The sequence below is a fragment of the Erpetoichthys calabaricus genome, chromosome 11 (genome assembly GCF_900747795.2).
Source record: "Erpetoichthys calabaricus chromosome 11, fErpCal1.3, whole genome shotgun sequence".
NCBI lineage: Eukaryota > Metazoa > Chordata > Cladistia > Polypteriformes > Polypteridae > Erpetoichthys > Erpetoichthys calabaricus.
The window spans coordinates 158,474,867-158,488,261 of record NC_041404.2 but is presented as its reverse complement, the minus strand read 5'-3'; the positions used below and the strand labels follow the sequence as shown (position 1 = coordinate 158,488,261).

Here is a 13,395-nt window from a genome sequence, read left to right as displayed (position 1 = left end):
CCGATGTAATTTATGATATTTGTAAAGGTTAGCTTTATTTTTTTTTAATTCACTTTTCATTGTCTCAGTCGCGTTCAGGATCCTTTCCTACCCCATCTGACACTGCTGTTTTCACATAAAGACGCGCTATAGTTCTGCAGTGTATCACGATACATACGACCGCATGTTTTGGTTCTATTCAATAAGGGCGCGCACAAAAAGGCGACCTTCAAAAGGGCGACCTCAATTGGGCGCGGAGAATAAAAGCGCATATAAATAAAAGCGATTTTCAAAAGGGCGACCTCAATTGAGCGCCAAATAAAGGCGCGCGTAAATAAAGGCGAGCTTCAAAAGGACGACCTCAATTGAGCGCCGAATAAATGCGCGCGCAAATAAAGGAGCGCTTCAAAAGGATGACCTTCGGAGCGAATTAAATTAATTGTCCTTGATTATGCTAATAGACCGCATCTCGAATATCTACGTGGCATTGCACATAATCTACAGCTTCAAGTGTAACTTGCTTTCACCTTTTTATACATTCAGTCATTGCCTTAATCTAATTTTCTGTAATTTTCAAAACAACGAAATATGTTCAGTCATTGCCTTAATCGAATTTTCTGTAATTTTGAAAACAATGAAATATAGAGAGCTTTAGAAATAGTTCGTTAGAAGTTCATGCATTAATTAATTGGATGTTTTAATATTCTTGCTTTCACCTTTTTATACGTTCATTCATTGCCTTTATCTAATAAATTTTCTGTAATTTTGTTGCGTTCGCCTTTATTCGCTGCGCCCAATTGACGTCACCCTTTTGAAGCACTCCTTTATTTGCGCGCGCATTTATTCGGCGCTCAATTGAGGTCGCCCTTTTGAAGATCGCTTTTATTTGCCGCGCCCAATTGAGGTCGCCCTTTTGAAGGTCGCCTTTATGTGCGCCCCCTTATTGACGGATACTGCATGTTTTTTTCCCCCAATATTGCCAGTCCCCACGTGTTGCTGTATGCTGTTTCTTTTGTACTCCAGGACATGCAGAGGAAAGCATAGTAAAGAGCAGTAACTTCAGCGCTATATGCAATCATCAGACACTCCCCATCTGATACTGCTGTTTTCACATAAAGACGCGCTAAAGCTCTGCAGTGTACTTGTGGCTGCATTGTCGTACCAATGCTTGCGAACTGAAGTGTCTGCATGCACTTTTCGTGGCATTACTCGTGTATTTTTTGAGTATGCCCATGTAGCTCAAACACAGGAACATATGTTGATGTAAAAGTATAACAAAGCAAGTGCACATTTATTCAAGACTATAACCGAAGAAAATAGAAAGCAAGTTACAGTAGACGGTTGATATGGCAGCTTGCGTGGTGGAATGCTAAGAACTGCTGATTTCCATTCCGTGCTATATAACTGTTAACATTTGAATCTGATGATTGCATATAGCGCTGTCTTATTCAGTGTGCGCAAGAACATGCAGGTGGCCAGTTGCTGAGTGCTACAACGCACATTTTAAAAAAAGAAAGAGACAAATATATGTGACGTTTTGAAGAAATCATTTTATGACGCGAATAGTACCAATCAGAAAACATCGTCGAAGTAATGCAATATTATTTGAAAACGAACAGCGTCAGATCGGATATGAAGTTATACTGGCGCTGTTTGAGTCAGATCAGAAGCTGAATAAGCTGAAAAAGCTCCTGTTCTGACTCTAAGTAAAAATGCAAGAATTAATCAACAGAAATAACCGCGTTCGACATTTTAAAATTAACGATTTACAGTGCATACCAATTTATAAATTTAATGTCCGTTTGAGGAAAAAAAAAACACTTTCTTCAAAGCTGAGAATCAAACTCACATCTATGTAGCACGGTAGGGCAGCTGTGCTTCAAGTCAGCAAATCGTAGCGTTAAGCCACGGAAGCTGTTGTATCATCCTTGAACCTTTTGTGAAAGTGTTTATTTGATGTTTGGACTTCAGGCTTCACATATTCTATAGTGTATGCCTACATTTTGTAACATTTATTACTAAAAAATGAAAATGTTTCTGTTTTAGCAATGTGTTTACACAGATTACTGTAGAAACGGAACACACATGAAATGTGTGTATTCCAAATAACGATCTATTATTTCCATTCTAAAACTCCAGCAGTTTACTCACTCCCAGATAATTATAATCAAACAAGGCATGAGCTGGGAAAACTTAGTGAACGTTCTGCGACGGTGGGGGATGGTACAGCCGGCTACTTGCTGCTCGTCAATCAGCACATTTAGAAGACAAAAGAGAGGTGAGAACGGTTTTAAAGTGGGCCGGATCTACGAGTTTTTTCGTAGACTCTGGTAATTCTAGTGTTAAGCAATACTGATCAGTTTTGAAGACTCAGGTAGCATCTCTCCAATATATAAAAACATCTCAAAAGTCTTCCCTTCAAAAATCCTAGGGTTTGGTGGGAAAAGGATATTTCGATTATTATCTCAGAAAGTGATGGAAGTCAGACAGTCATAGATTACTTTGTAGCTCTATTTCCACAATGCATTTAATAATTCAACTTAAAATCTTTCATCGATCATATCTGCCTTGTTTTATATTGTCCAAAATGTATCCAGGGTAAGATTCAACCTGTGAGTGTTGCAGTCTAGCACTAGCCCCACTGGGCCAAATGTTTTGGGAGTGCTCCAAATTAACATTATTTTGGACAAAAATCTTTTAATGTCTCTCATTCAGCCTTGGTTTCACAATCACTCCTAACCTGTTTACAGCTCCGTTTTCTAGTTTGACTATAACGTCATTTTTTTTGTACAAGTTCGACTTGATTGTATGCAACGTCATTTTCGTCAAATAAATTTACAATAAAAGATGAATTTATTAAAATGTGGTTCTAACAGACATATCTAATATTATTTATTAAAATCTGCTCTCCCTAATGACCAATATTTATGTAATAAATATGGGGTTTATATTGAGGTTCTCAGCCACACAATAACCAAGTAATTCATCAGGAAATCTTATATCTACTGGACATTTGACAAGCAAAAGCCATCTAACTTTGTAAATCAGATACTATTTCAGATCTGTATCGAAAAATAGTTGCATATAACATGTTTATTTTAGACATAAGAGTGAATATACTGCAAACTTAGTTTTCTTGAGGATTTTACATAAAAGCAAGGAGCCTTTAGGCAAACACATAATGGTTAGTGAATGATGAATGATGAAAAAAGTGGATTATCGAATAAGTAAGAATAACATTTCAAAAACATAAACAACTCAATAGAAGGGAGTAGGTGTTGTAACAAGAAATTCACCACCTCAGACGATGGTGAGATGCATTTGCATGTTTGACTGTGTATGGATTTGTCTTGTCAGTAGTCAGATAATATTAAAAATACCCAGCTAGTTACGTAATGAATGAAAATGAAATGAATGCCAAAAAAAAACAAACTGTTTAGTAAAAGCAAAATTAAGATGACATAGCTATAAGGTAAAATGTCCCTAAAAATGAAATATACAGGAACAATTTCTGAACTTTATTGAACATTAAGGATAAAATGGTTTTATCTTTAAACAACATCATGATTTAGTTTGTTGTTTTGAATTTGATTTGACAGTTATTTAACTACGCAGTGTAATGAAATTTAATTTAGCAAAGAAATCTCATATAGACCTCAATGTTTCTGCTTTGCCTTTTTTTTAAAGAATATCAGTATCACCAACTCTGCTGTGAGAGAATTCATGATGTATACGACATTCAACATCATCAGCCTGCATTTTCCAGATTTTGGCCCCTCTGACTGGGATCAGTGGTTTCAAGTTTATCTTATTCCAGTTCTTTCTAGCATGAATGCAACAATGCTTACTATTACAACCACAGGGATTAGCTGCACAGACTATCAAGCAATGTAAGCAAATTTTATTCCTGGAATATATATTAATAAAAAAAAACAGTATTATGAATTGCTAGAATTAATCATTCACTTTTATAAACCACTAATCCAATACAGTAATTTGAATGCATAAAAAGAATAATTTCACATTTTATTTTATATGTGTTGAATGTTTTTGTTATAAATACTGTGGCTAGCACTTCTGCCACACAGCTTCAGAGTCCTGAGTTCAAATTCACTGTCTCTGTCTATTTTGCATTTTCTCACCATATTCCTGTGATTTCTCTGTGCAGTCCATTTACTCCCACATTTCCAAGATATACTGATCAGTTTGAATGGTGACTCAGACTAAGCTGATGAGTTAATGTGGAAGCGTTTGTACTGGGAAAAACTAGCATGCCATTCCAAACTTGTTCCTGCCTTGGATCTGCTGGCATTGGTTCTGACCTTTTGTAATCCTCTATTGGAATAAGCAGGTTTAGAAATGTAATCAATGTATGATGTTGTAAAGTAATTGATAGCTAATACAGGTTTTTTTTTTTTGCAGTATTCAGGGACTTAACAGAGTATATAACCAAATGTCCGCAACTGAACAAGATGAACTGACCCAAGTATTGGTAGAGTATTTAAAAGGAACAGCAGCTAAAGACAACGGCTCAGGTATCAAATATAACAAAGACAATAAGCTCAATTTACTGTTTTTATAAATTATACTTACATAAGTCATATTATTTATTAAAGTGTATATGTTTATTCAAAAAATCAATATATTGTTTTGGAAAAGGTATTCCTTAAGTGTCAGATAAACTGACTATATTATTATTAGTATTATTATAATTTTTGTTTTGTTTAGTTTAGATTGTTTTTTTACGAAGGATATACAAAATTGAAAAGAGGAGGAGATGACACTTATGTAGAACAGAATTTAAATGTGCATCTTCTTCAATTGATGAGCCACATCTTAGTTAGGAAGTCTGGACTTGACCAGAAAATATTGGGTGTAGAGGCTTTATTAGGGGTGTGCTATAGAATCCCCATTACAAATGGTAGTTTCAATGTCTATCTTTTTAATTATATAAAAAGGCAACTTTATAGGGGTTAGTTATAGTCATGGTGGATTTTAATTGATCAAATAGAGGATTAGATGAGCAGGACTTATTAGACACCACATGGGGTAAGGAGCCTGTCTGGATTTAGAATTTTGTAGGATAAAATTAAAGGGGTTGTAGTGATTGAACTATTAGGGTGTAGTGACAATAATATACATTTCATAGGGTTTTGGCAGAGGTTTTGACATGCAAAAACTAAAATTGTAAGGTTTCTCTTTAGTAAGGTGAATTTCAAGCAGATGCTGCAATCTCTAAAACTGGTAAGCTGGGATAATAATTTAAACATGGGGACAGTCAAGGAACTGTCGACAGTAGAACAGTAGACCAGGTATAAAAATGTTTAACATCTTGCAGGACAAGTTCATCCCAAAATGTACAAGCAGTAAAAAAAATAAAACTGTAGTGGGTAAATATGAAGATTAAAAAGAAGCTGAAAAGAAATAAAACAGCAGTATAAGGCATACCATACACATACAGTAATTCAAGCAGTAACTGTTGGGCATATGAGAGCAATGGTTAAAAAGGATATTAGCAAATTTAAAGGGCAGTTAGAGGGAAAGATAGCAGAAAAGATGAAAAATGACCACCCAAATAGAATTTTTCAAAATTTTGGCAAATGAATGGCCAAAGAAGCAGTGAAGTATTTTTGGAACAGTAGCCAGGTTTCCATCCAAGAAGTTTTTGCGAAAAAATATTTAGCGCTTCAAATTTTTTTACTGATATAGCTGATGGAAATGCTAATTATCGATAAAATGTTGTACATGTCGACATAATATTTTTCTGTTTAACTTTAGCGCATAAATTCCATATCGATACTTCAGATGTCGCAAAAACTACATTGGAAACACTTTTTTTCGGAAAAAAGGGCTTTAACGCAAATAAATGTGTCACATTTTCATCACGTGCAATCAAAACGAGAATGGCGGAGCGGTTCGCATGGTCTGATGAAGAGAGTTTTTTTTGATTAAACGTCGTTATTTTGTATTAATTCAAATTTCAGTGTTAATTAAAAACCTTAAGGGAAGCAGGTTAATTCAGTTGTTATCGCACTGAGAAGGGATGTTGAAAGGTAAGCTCACCTGTACAGATCCGATGCTGCAAACACAGCTGCATCATGGGCACTACCAGGAGTGCCAACGCAAATGTCTCGTATCATGCACCTGTCATCAACAAGGGCCTGGAGAACAATAGATGGCCACCCTTTGCGATTAATGTAATCGCGGTAGCCTTCCGTCGGGGGAAGAATAGGCACATGCGTGCCATCCAGCGCACCGTAAATCTGTGGCACAAGATGCACCAAGGAATTGCGGTATGCAATTTCATTGGTCTCCGCTACAGTCGGAAGTCTGATATAACGACGCATTAATTTTTCTTTAATAGCGGTGCACACAGCATATACACATCGATGGACGGTAGTTTTACTAACCCCGAAAGTTTCTCCAACTACTCTATACTCGGCGCAGGTTGCCAGCTTGTAAAGGGCGATGGCAATCCGCTTTTGGGTTGGAACCGGTGGTCGGTGGCAACCTGTGATGGGCGCAACATCAGGACTGATGAATCCACACAACATCTCAAACGTCGGCCGTGTCATTATAAAATGTTGCAGCCAGAGATTTTCTGTGAAGTGTCTCTCCACCACCTCCTCCCAGAAGGTCTTATTCCGTCGTCTCTCCCATACCCGTGGGTTTCGTCGCACTGGGGTACTTTCTTCGAGCTCTAGGGCTATCAGACAAGCAACTGCTTCATTCTGCTGTCGTGTTCGGATATTATGTACAATTCCAATTATTTGTGAAACTGAAATAACAGTAAGCTGGCAAATTTCAAAAAACTGTCTGAATAATCTCTCCATTTCTTTGTTTCTTTGTTTAGTGGAGGGGGTGTAACGTGGAAAACAAAAGGTAGATAATTTGCGACATACACAAAATTATGTATGGAAACGGCTCAAGGGCAGATTTTTTTCGCGATACAACAAAAGTTATGCGACAGTTCGTTTTGGGGGGGGGGGTGACGTCATCACGCACACCATTTTATCGATAAAAAGCCAGTTTGATGGAAACAGGCTGGAGACAGCAAATTTCGCACATTTTTTTTACGTATATTCTGTTTGTCGATAACAAAACGTCGCAAAAAACTGGATGGAAACTTAGCTAGTAAGAGCAAATTAAAATATACAGAGAATGAAACTGCAAATCCTCTAAAATTTGCATTTTTTTGAGGTTTTCACTTGTGAAGAGGTTTAGGCATTAGAAGGCACTTAGTAATTTGGAAATTCTAGTCAAGTGCTGCTAGATGTTATGAGTCTCTGCCTTTAACAATTTTTTTCTAGCCTATAGTGAGGATGTAGTAATGTTTAATTTTATTTTATGGTGTATGGAACATTTCTAGCATAATTTATTGATTATTTTTATAGTTCTGTTCAGTATTATTATATTTTGTACCATCTCAGAGTTTCACCTTGTTTATTCTATGGACATCACCATTTTGTGATCTTTGTTTCTAGGACACTGTTCATAGCTGCCATTAGACAGGACATGACATTTGACATCAGAAACCTCGGTTCACGACCATAATTCGTTCCAAAACTCTGGTCGTAAACCGATTTGGTCATGAACCGAAGCAATTTCCCCCATAGGATTGTATGTAAATACAATTAATCCGTTCCAGATCGTACAAACTGTATGTAAATATATTTTTTTAAAGATTTTTAAGCACAAATATAGTTAATTACACCACAGAATGCACATAGTAATGGTAAACTAAATGTAAAAACATTGAATAACACTGAGAAAACCTTGAACAACAGAGAAAACTAACATTGCAAGAGTTTGCGCTATACTGTAGCCTTATGACCCGATCGCTGTATAAACACTTTTTTTTTTAATGAGTTTTAAGCACAGGGGGAAAAAAAGGAACATTTGAACAAATTCGAACTTTATTTAAAAACCAACCAGAAGCAACCAAGAAAGTAACATTGCAGGAGTTCACGCTAATAGCCTTACAAACCGATCACAGGGGAAAAAAATGAACATTTGAAAAATCCGTAACTTAATAAACAACCAAGAAAAGTAACATTGCAACAATTCACGCTACGAACCGAAAAATGAACATTTGAAAAATCCGTAATATAAAAACTAACAATAAACCACCAAGAAAACTAACCTTGCAAGAGTCGAGTTCTGGCATGAAGTGAGGAGGAACTGGGTGGAGAGGAGGTTACAGTGCTTAGAAGCCATGGTTAACTGCAAAAGCACACAAAATACTGTAGAGCACAAAGAGTTCACAGGTAAATCACACATGTCTGACTGAGAACAATGAACAGGGAGAGGCTGAACACGTGCTTAAATACAGTAATCGGCACGTACGAACCGGAAGGGAAATGAAATAGAGCGCAAAGAGTTCACAGCGAAAGCACGCACGCACGTGCAGGCACGCACGTCTGACCGAGAACAATGCAACACGTGCAGAAATCATCGGCGCGCACAAACCGAAAGAGAAACTGGCTTGTCCATATACCGAGTGTGTGGTCATGAACTGAGGCAAAAGTTTGGCGAACTTTTTGGTCGTAGACCGATTTGTACGTGTACCGAGACGTTCGTGAACCGACGTTCCACTGTACTTACATCAGTTTGACGGATAGCTCAGTATTCCTGTTTTATATTCAAAGCAAAACAAAATCTAACACGCATGTCTTTGTTGGTGTTTCTGGTTACAATATTTTGCTATTCCTATTGACTATGGTTTTCAGTTCACGTTTTGTCCTCTGATATAACAATCTCTTTGACTTACAGTTTCAAACCCTTTTGTGATTTCTGACCACATCTTTTTTCATTTCCTGGTTTCCAGTTTCTCTTTCTGTTTAGTTCACTGGCAAAAAACTAGGGTTAGAAAGGCTAAAATCAAGCAAATCACCAGGACCTGATAACAATTGTCATAGTGTCAATTGGAAGGTCAGTGAGTAAGCATATTTTTTTAAAAGTCACTGCTAACACTGGAAATTTCTAAGGACTGAAAGATGGCAAATATTAAGCCACTAAGCAGAGAAATAAAATGTTAGATTATATAGCACGATGTACAGAGTACAAGTTTAGGGCGGTTATGCTTAAACTATATAATAAACTACTGAGGTCTCACCTGGAGTACTGTGCACAGTTTTGGTCTACAGGATACAAATAGTCATAGGAGCACCGTAGTATGTTCAGAGAAGAGCGACTAGGCTAATTCCAGGCCTGCAGGGTATGAGCTCGGAGGAAAGATTCAAAGAGTTAAATATTTCAGTTAAAGCCGGCTGAGATTAAGAGGTAACATGATTGAAATTTTGAAAGTTCTGAAGGGAATTAATACAGTGAATCCAGGCTGTTACTTTAAAATCAGTTCTTCAACAGGAACATGGCAGCAGGAGTAAATTTCGCACAAACAGAGAGTTTTTTTTTTTGTTTTTGTTTTTCAAACAGAATATCTGAGAAACAATTTTGGTAAAGGGTAGGACTTTAGGGACCTTCAAAACTCAACTTGTGTTATTTTGGAGAAATTAGATGGATTGGATTGGCAAAGTTTACAGGACTAAATGGCCTAATCTTATCAAAATTTTTCTAATGTCCTAATATATCCATCCATCCATTATCCAAACTGTTATATCCTAACTACAGGGTCACAGGGGTCTGCTTGAGCCAATCCTAGCCAACACAGAGCGCAAGGCAGGGAACAAACCCCGGGCAGGGCACACAAGCAGCACACACTATGGACAATTTAGAATCGCCAATGCACCTAATGTGCATGTCTTTGGACTGTGGGAGGAAACCGGAGTACCTGGAGGAAACCCACACAGACAAGGGGAGAACATGCAAACTCCACGCAGGGAGGACCCGGGAAGCGAACCTGGGTCTCCTAACTGCGAGGCAACAGCGCAACCCACTGCACCACCATGCCGCCCATCCTAATATATATTTTTATTAATTTAAAAAACTTTAAATAAATAGCATATTTAAAAGAATTACTTAGATGAGTTAACAGTTAAGAAAAAAATCAAGAAGAAAACCAGCTATATAAATCATATAAATCATGTAATTCAAGCTGTAACTAAAGGGTTTATTTGCACCTAAAGCCAAAGGGAAATTACAAATATGTTGTAGAAAATGCAAAAGGTAACCCTAATTAGTCCTTTAAACATTTTTGCTGTAACAAAACTCATAAAGAATATGGCAAGTGTATTAAGATAAGGAAAGATAAATTGTTGTGATGGACAGCCGGGACGCCTTCTTAAGGGAAGAACTGGGGAAAGGAGCTTGCACGGGGCAATACCCACCCTGGGACAACAGAGGGCAGCCCCCCTGGCTTGGTATTGTACCACAGGGTTGGAGCATGGAAGGTCAACACTACCAGGGTCTGTGGCCACCGCCAGGTAGTAGGACTGCCGCCACATCTGGAAGTGTGATCAGGAGGAGATTATGGAACACCTGGAGCACTTCCTGGTGCTCTATAAAAGGGACTTCCTCACTCCATTCAGGGAGTTGGCATGGGAGGATGTGGACAAAGCTTGCTGAGGGAGGATTGGAGGCAGGAGAGAAGAGACAAGAAGAAGAAAGGCACGCTGTATTTGGTGCTTGTTGGTACTGTGCTGGAGTGGTGGGAAACGAGGGAAAAACATTTCCCCCTCTTGATAAACGTGTGTTGCATGCTGGACTTGTCTTTGGGGAGCTGTGCACCCCCTGGTGGTCACACTGTACAAAAAAGAAATCAGCTAATGTTACAAATCCATAATGTATTTTTCTTAAAATCTGCAACTGTGGAAGGTAGAAACCTTCCCAACCAACTTAAAAGCTAAAGGTTTTAGAGATAATAGAACTCAAGTTAAAAAACATTAATTCAAATAAATACCTGGGCCTAGATGACTTTATCCCAAAGCTGGAAGCTAATGATTACAGACATAAATGTTTAACATTTAACCTTCAAAAACCGTTACATACTGTGGAAATTCCTAACACTAGAAGCTAACAACCACTGTCCCATTATATGAAAATGGGGGTCAGGCTAATCATATTAACTATCAATTAGTTTAACATGTACTACAGGAAAATGATTGTAAGCAATTGCAAAAGACAAGGTTGTGCAACACTTAAGTGTAGGCTTATTATAGTGAGTTTAGAAGGGTGAGACCTTATTTCAGTAATAGCCTAGCCTAGAATTTTTATTAAGAAGCAACATACAATTTTTCTTTTCTTAACAGTGTCTCATAAGATATTGTAAGGGACACTAATGAATGAACAACAAGAATGTAGAATTCAAGGTGCTGTGTACCTTAGAGTGCAAATCTGGCTGAAGCACAGAAAACACTAGGCTATGGTGCAAGGAACCTTTTCAGAATTACGTTATGTTAAAAGTGGGGTCTCTCAGGGATTACAGCTTGGGCCATTACTCTTTTTACTTTATATAAAATATCTAGATAAAAATGTAGTTGATTTGCAAATCTGCAGATAACATTAAACTAGGTGAACTTACCTTGTCCACAAAAGTATTGTTATTGAAGGCCTTAGTTGGACTATAGCATCATATGAATGTGAAGGATAGACTCTGAAAAGTCTATGGAGCTGAAGATAGTAATCTTTGCTATTCAATGTTACAGCTGTCTATTACAAATAACATCAACAGCAAAGATGCCCAATGAACAGGCTATTACAAATGCTCAGTCATCAAGAAACATTTAATTAAATGATTTGCCATGGAAAATTAGGCACTTTGGCCATATGATAAGAAACAAAGGTATACAAAATGATATCATGATTGGTAGCAGGTCAGATTCATGATGGAAGAGCTGGCTACAGAGGTCATGGCTTGAGGACATGAGCTGGAAGGGGCCAATGCTTGAGGAAATGTACAAGAGAGTCCAGTATTAGGGTGACCAGAGGGGGCCGTGTCACCAAAGCCATCATAGAACGGCTAGGTAATTATCTGACGTGAATCCATAATATAATACAGTATATGGATTTAAACTACATTAATATTGCTCAATCAATATATGTGAGGCTGCATACTATTACGTGTGGAAGAAAACTCCAAAAATAGTGCTCTGAGAAAGGAACCAGGTTTATCAAAAATAGTAACTATTACTGTATATGATATAAAAAGCTGTGCCTTTTCTACACTACTGTTTGCATGGTGGTTAGGACTACTGGGCTATAGTTATTCAGACTGTTTGGCATGAAAACCAGGGGAACTGCAGGAATGACTGGCTCCTTCAACAACTCAGGCACCTGTTCAGATCTACTTTGGACCGTTATCATTAAATCACCTCTTGATTCTTTCCAATACATAATTTTTCTTTATTTAAACCTGTAAGACATCACTAACTATGTAATGACCCAATAAGGGGTCTGAAACTTTAAAATGCATGGAAAGGTAAACCCAAGTGGACTTGTCATTGTCCACAATCTAACAGAAATGATTAATAAAATTAATGGGATGTTAGGTTACATAGCGCTCTGTGTCAAGTACAAGTCAAGGATGGTTACCTTTAAGGTGTAGAAAAAATCTGTGAGGGCTTACTTAGAATAAGTAATGGTTGCCACATTACAAAAATTACACAATGCATTAAAGAAGGTCCAGGGGAAAAATCTACTAAAAAGATTCCAGGACTATGAGTTGTGAGAAAAGGATTGAAGTAGTTGAACTTTTTCAGTTTAAGCAAACACAAGTGACTTTACATAAATGTTTAAAACTATAAAGGGTATTACTGTAATGGATGACAACTGCTACTTTAAAATGATTTCTGCAGCGAAAATAAAAGATACAATATTTATTCACATGGAGAATAATAGGTATATTTAAAAAATTACCTAGTCATGTAGTAGACAGTAATATTTTGTAAAGCTTCAGAATTGTTTGACAATATTTTGACAAAGATAAGTAAAGAGGAATGGCAAGCAATGTTGATATTACAGTTTCCATTAAGCGTTTTGTAATTTGTTTATCTTTTGTTTTAGAGGGACAACTATTTAAGCACACAAATTCATATTGCGCATTGGTGAGATATGGACTTCTCATGATAACAGTCAATTTTTGGATTAGCTATATCAGTGCATGTTCCTAACTTCTCTCTCTTTCTCTTATGAGAAATATAGTAAAATTCACCGAGTAAATTCAGATTGCTTTCAAATTAAATGGCAAACAGGTTAGAATAATAAGATATCTAGCAATCTTTACATATTTGAGTGATTTAAAAAAAAAAAAGTACAGCTTCATTTTGCATACTGACAACCACATTTAAACCTCTCCTATTTTTAAGATAAGAGGAATAGATCCAGAAGTTTGAAAAAGACATGACTGTTAAATAAATACCACACTTTTCCTGTTAGTGGTTGTATTAATTATTAGCCAGGTCAACATTAATATTTATACCATTGTGTTATTATATTGAGATAAACAAATATCATTTAGAA

General features: G+C 36.9%; 1 protein-coding gene across 1 annotated transcript in view; it reads left to right on the top strand.

Annotated features, from left to right (window-relative positions):
* LOC114661422 (uncharacterized) overlaps window positions 1-13,395 on the top strand; it is a 251,958-nt gene that overhangs the window by 198,449 nt on the left and 40,114 nt on the right. The window contains exons 72-73 of the mRNA XM_051934334.1: window positions 3,667-3,869; window positions 4,402-4,514. Of these exons, the coding sequence (XP_051790294.1) occupies window positions 3,667-3,869; window positions 4,402-4,514 (316 nt within the window). The remainder of the gene's footprint in view (window positions 1-3,666; window positions 3,870-4,401; window positions 4,515-13,395) is intronic.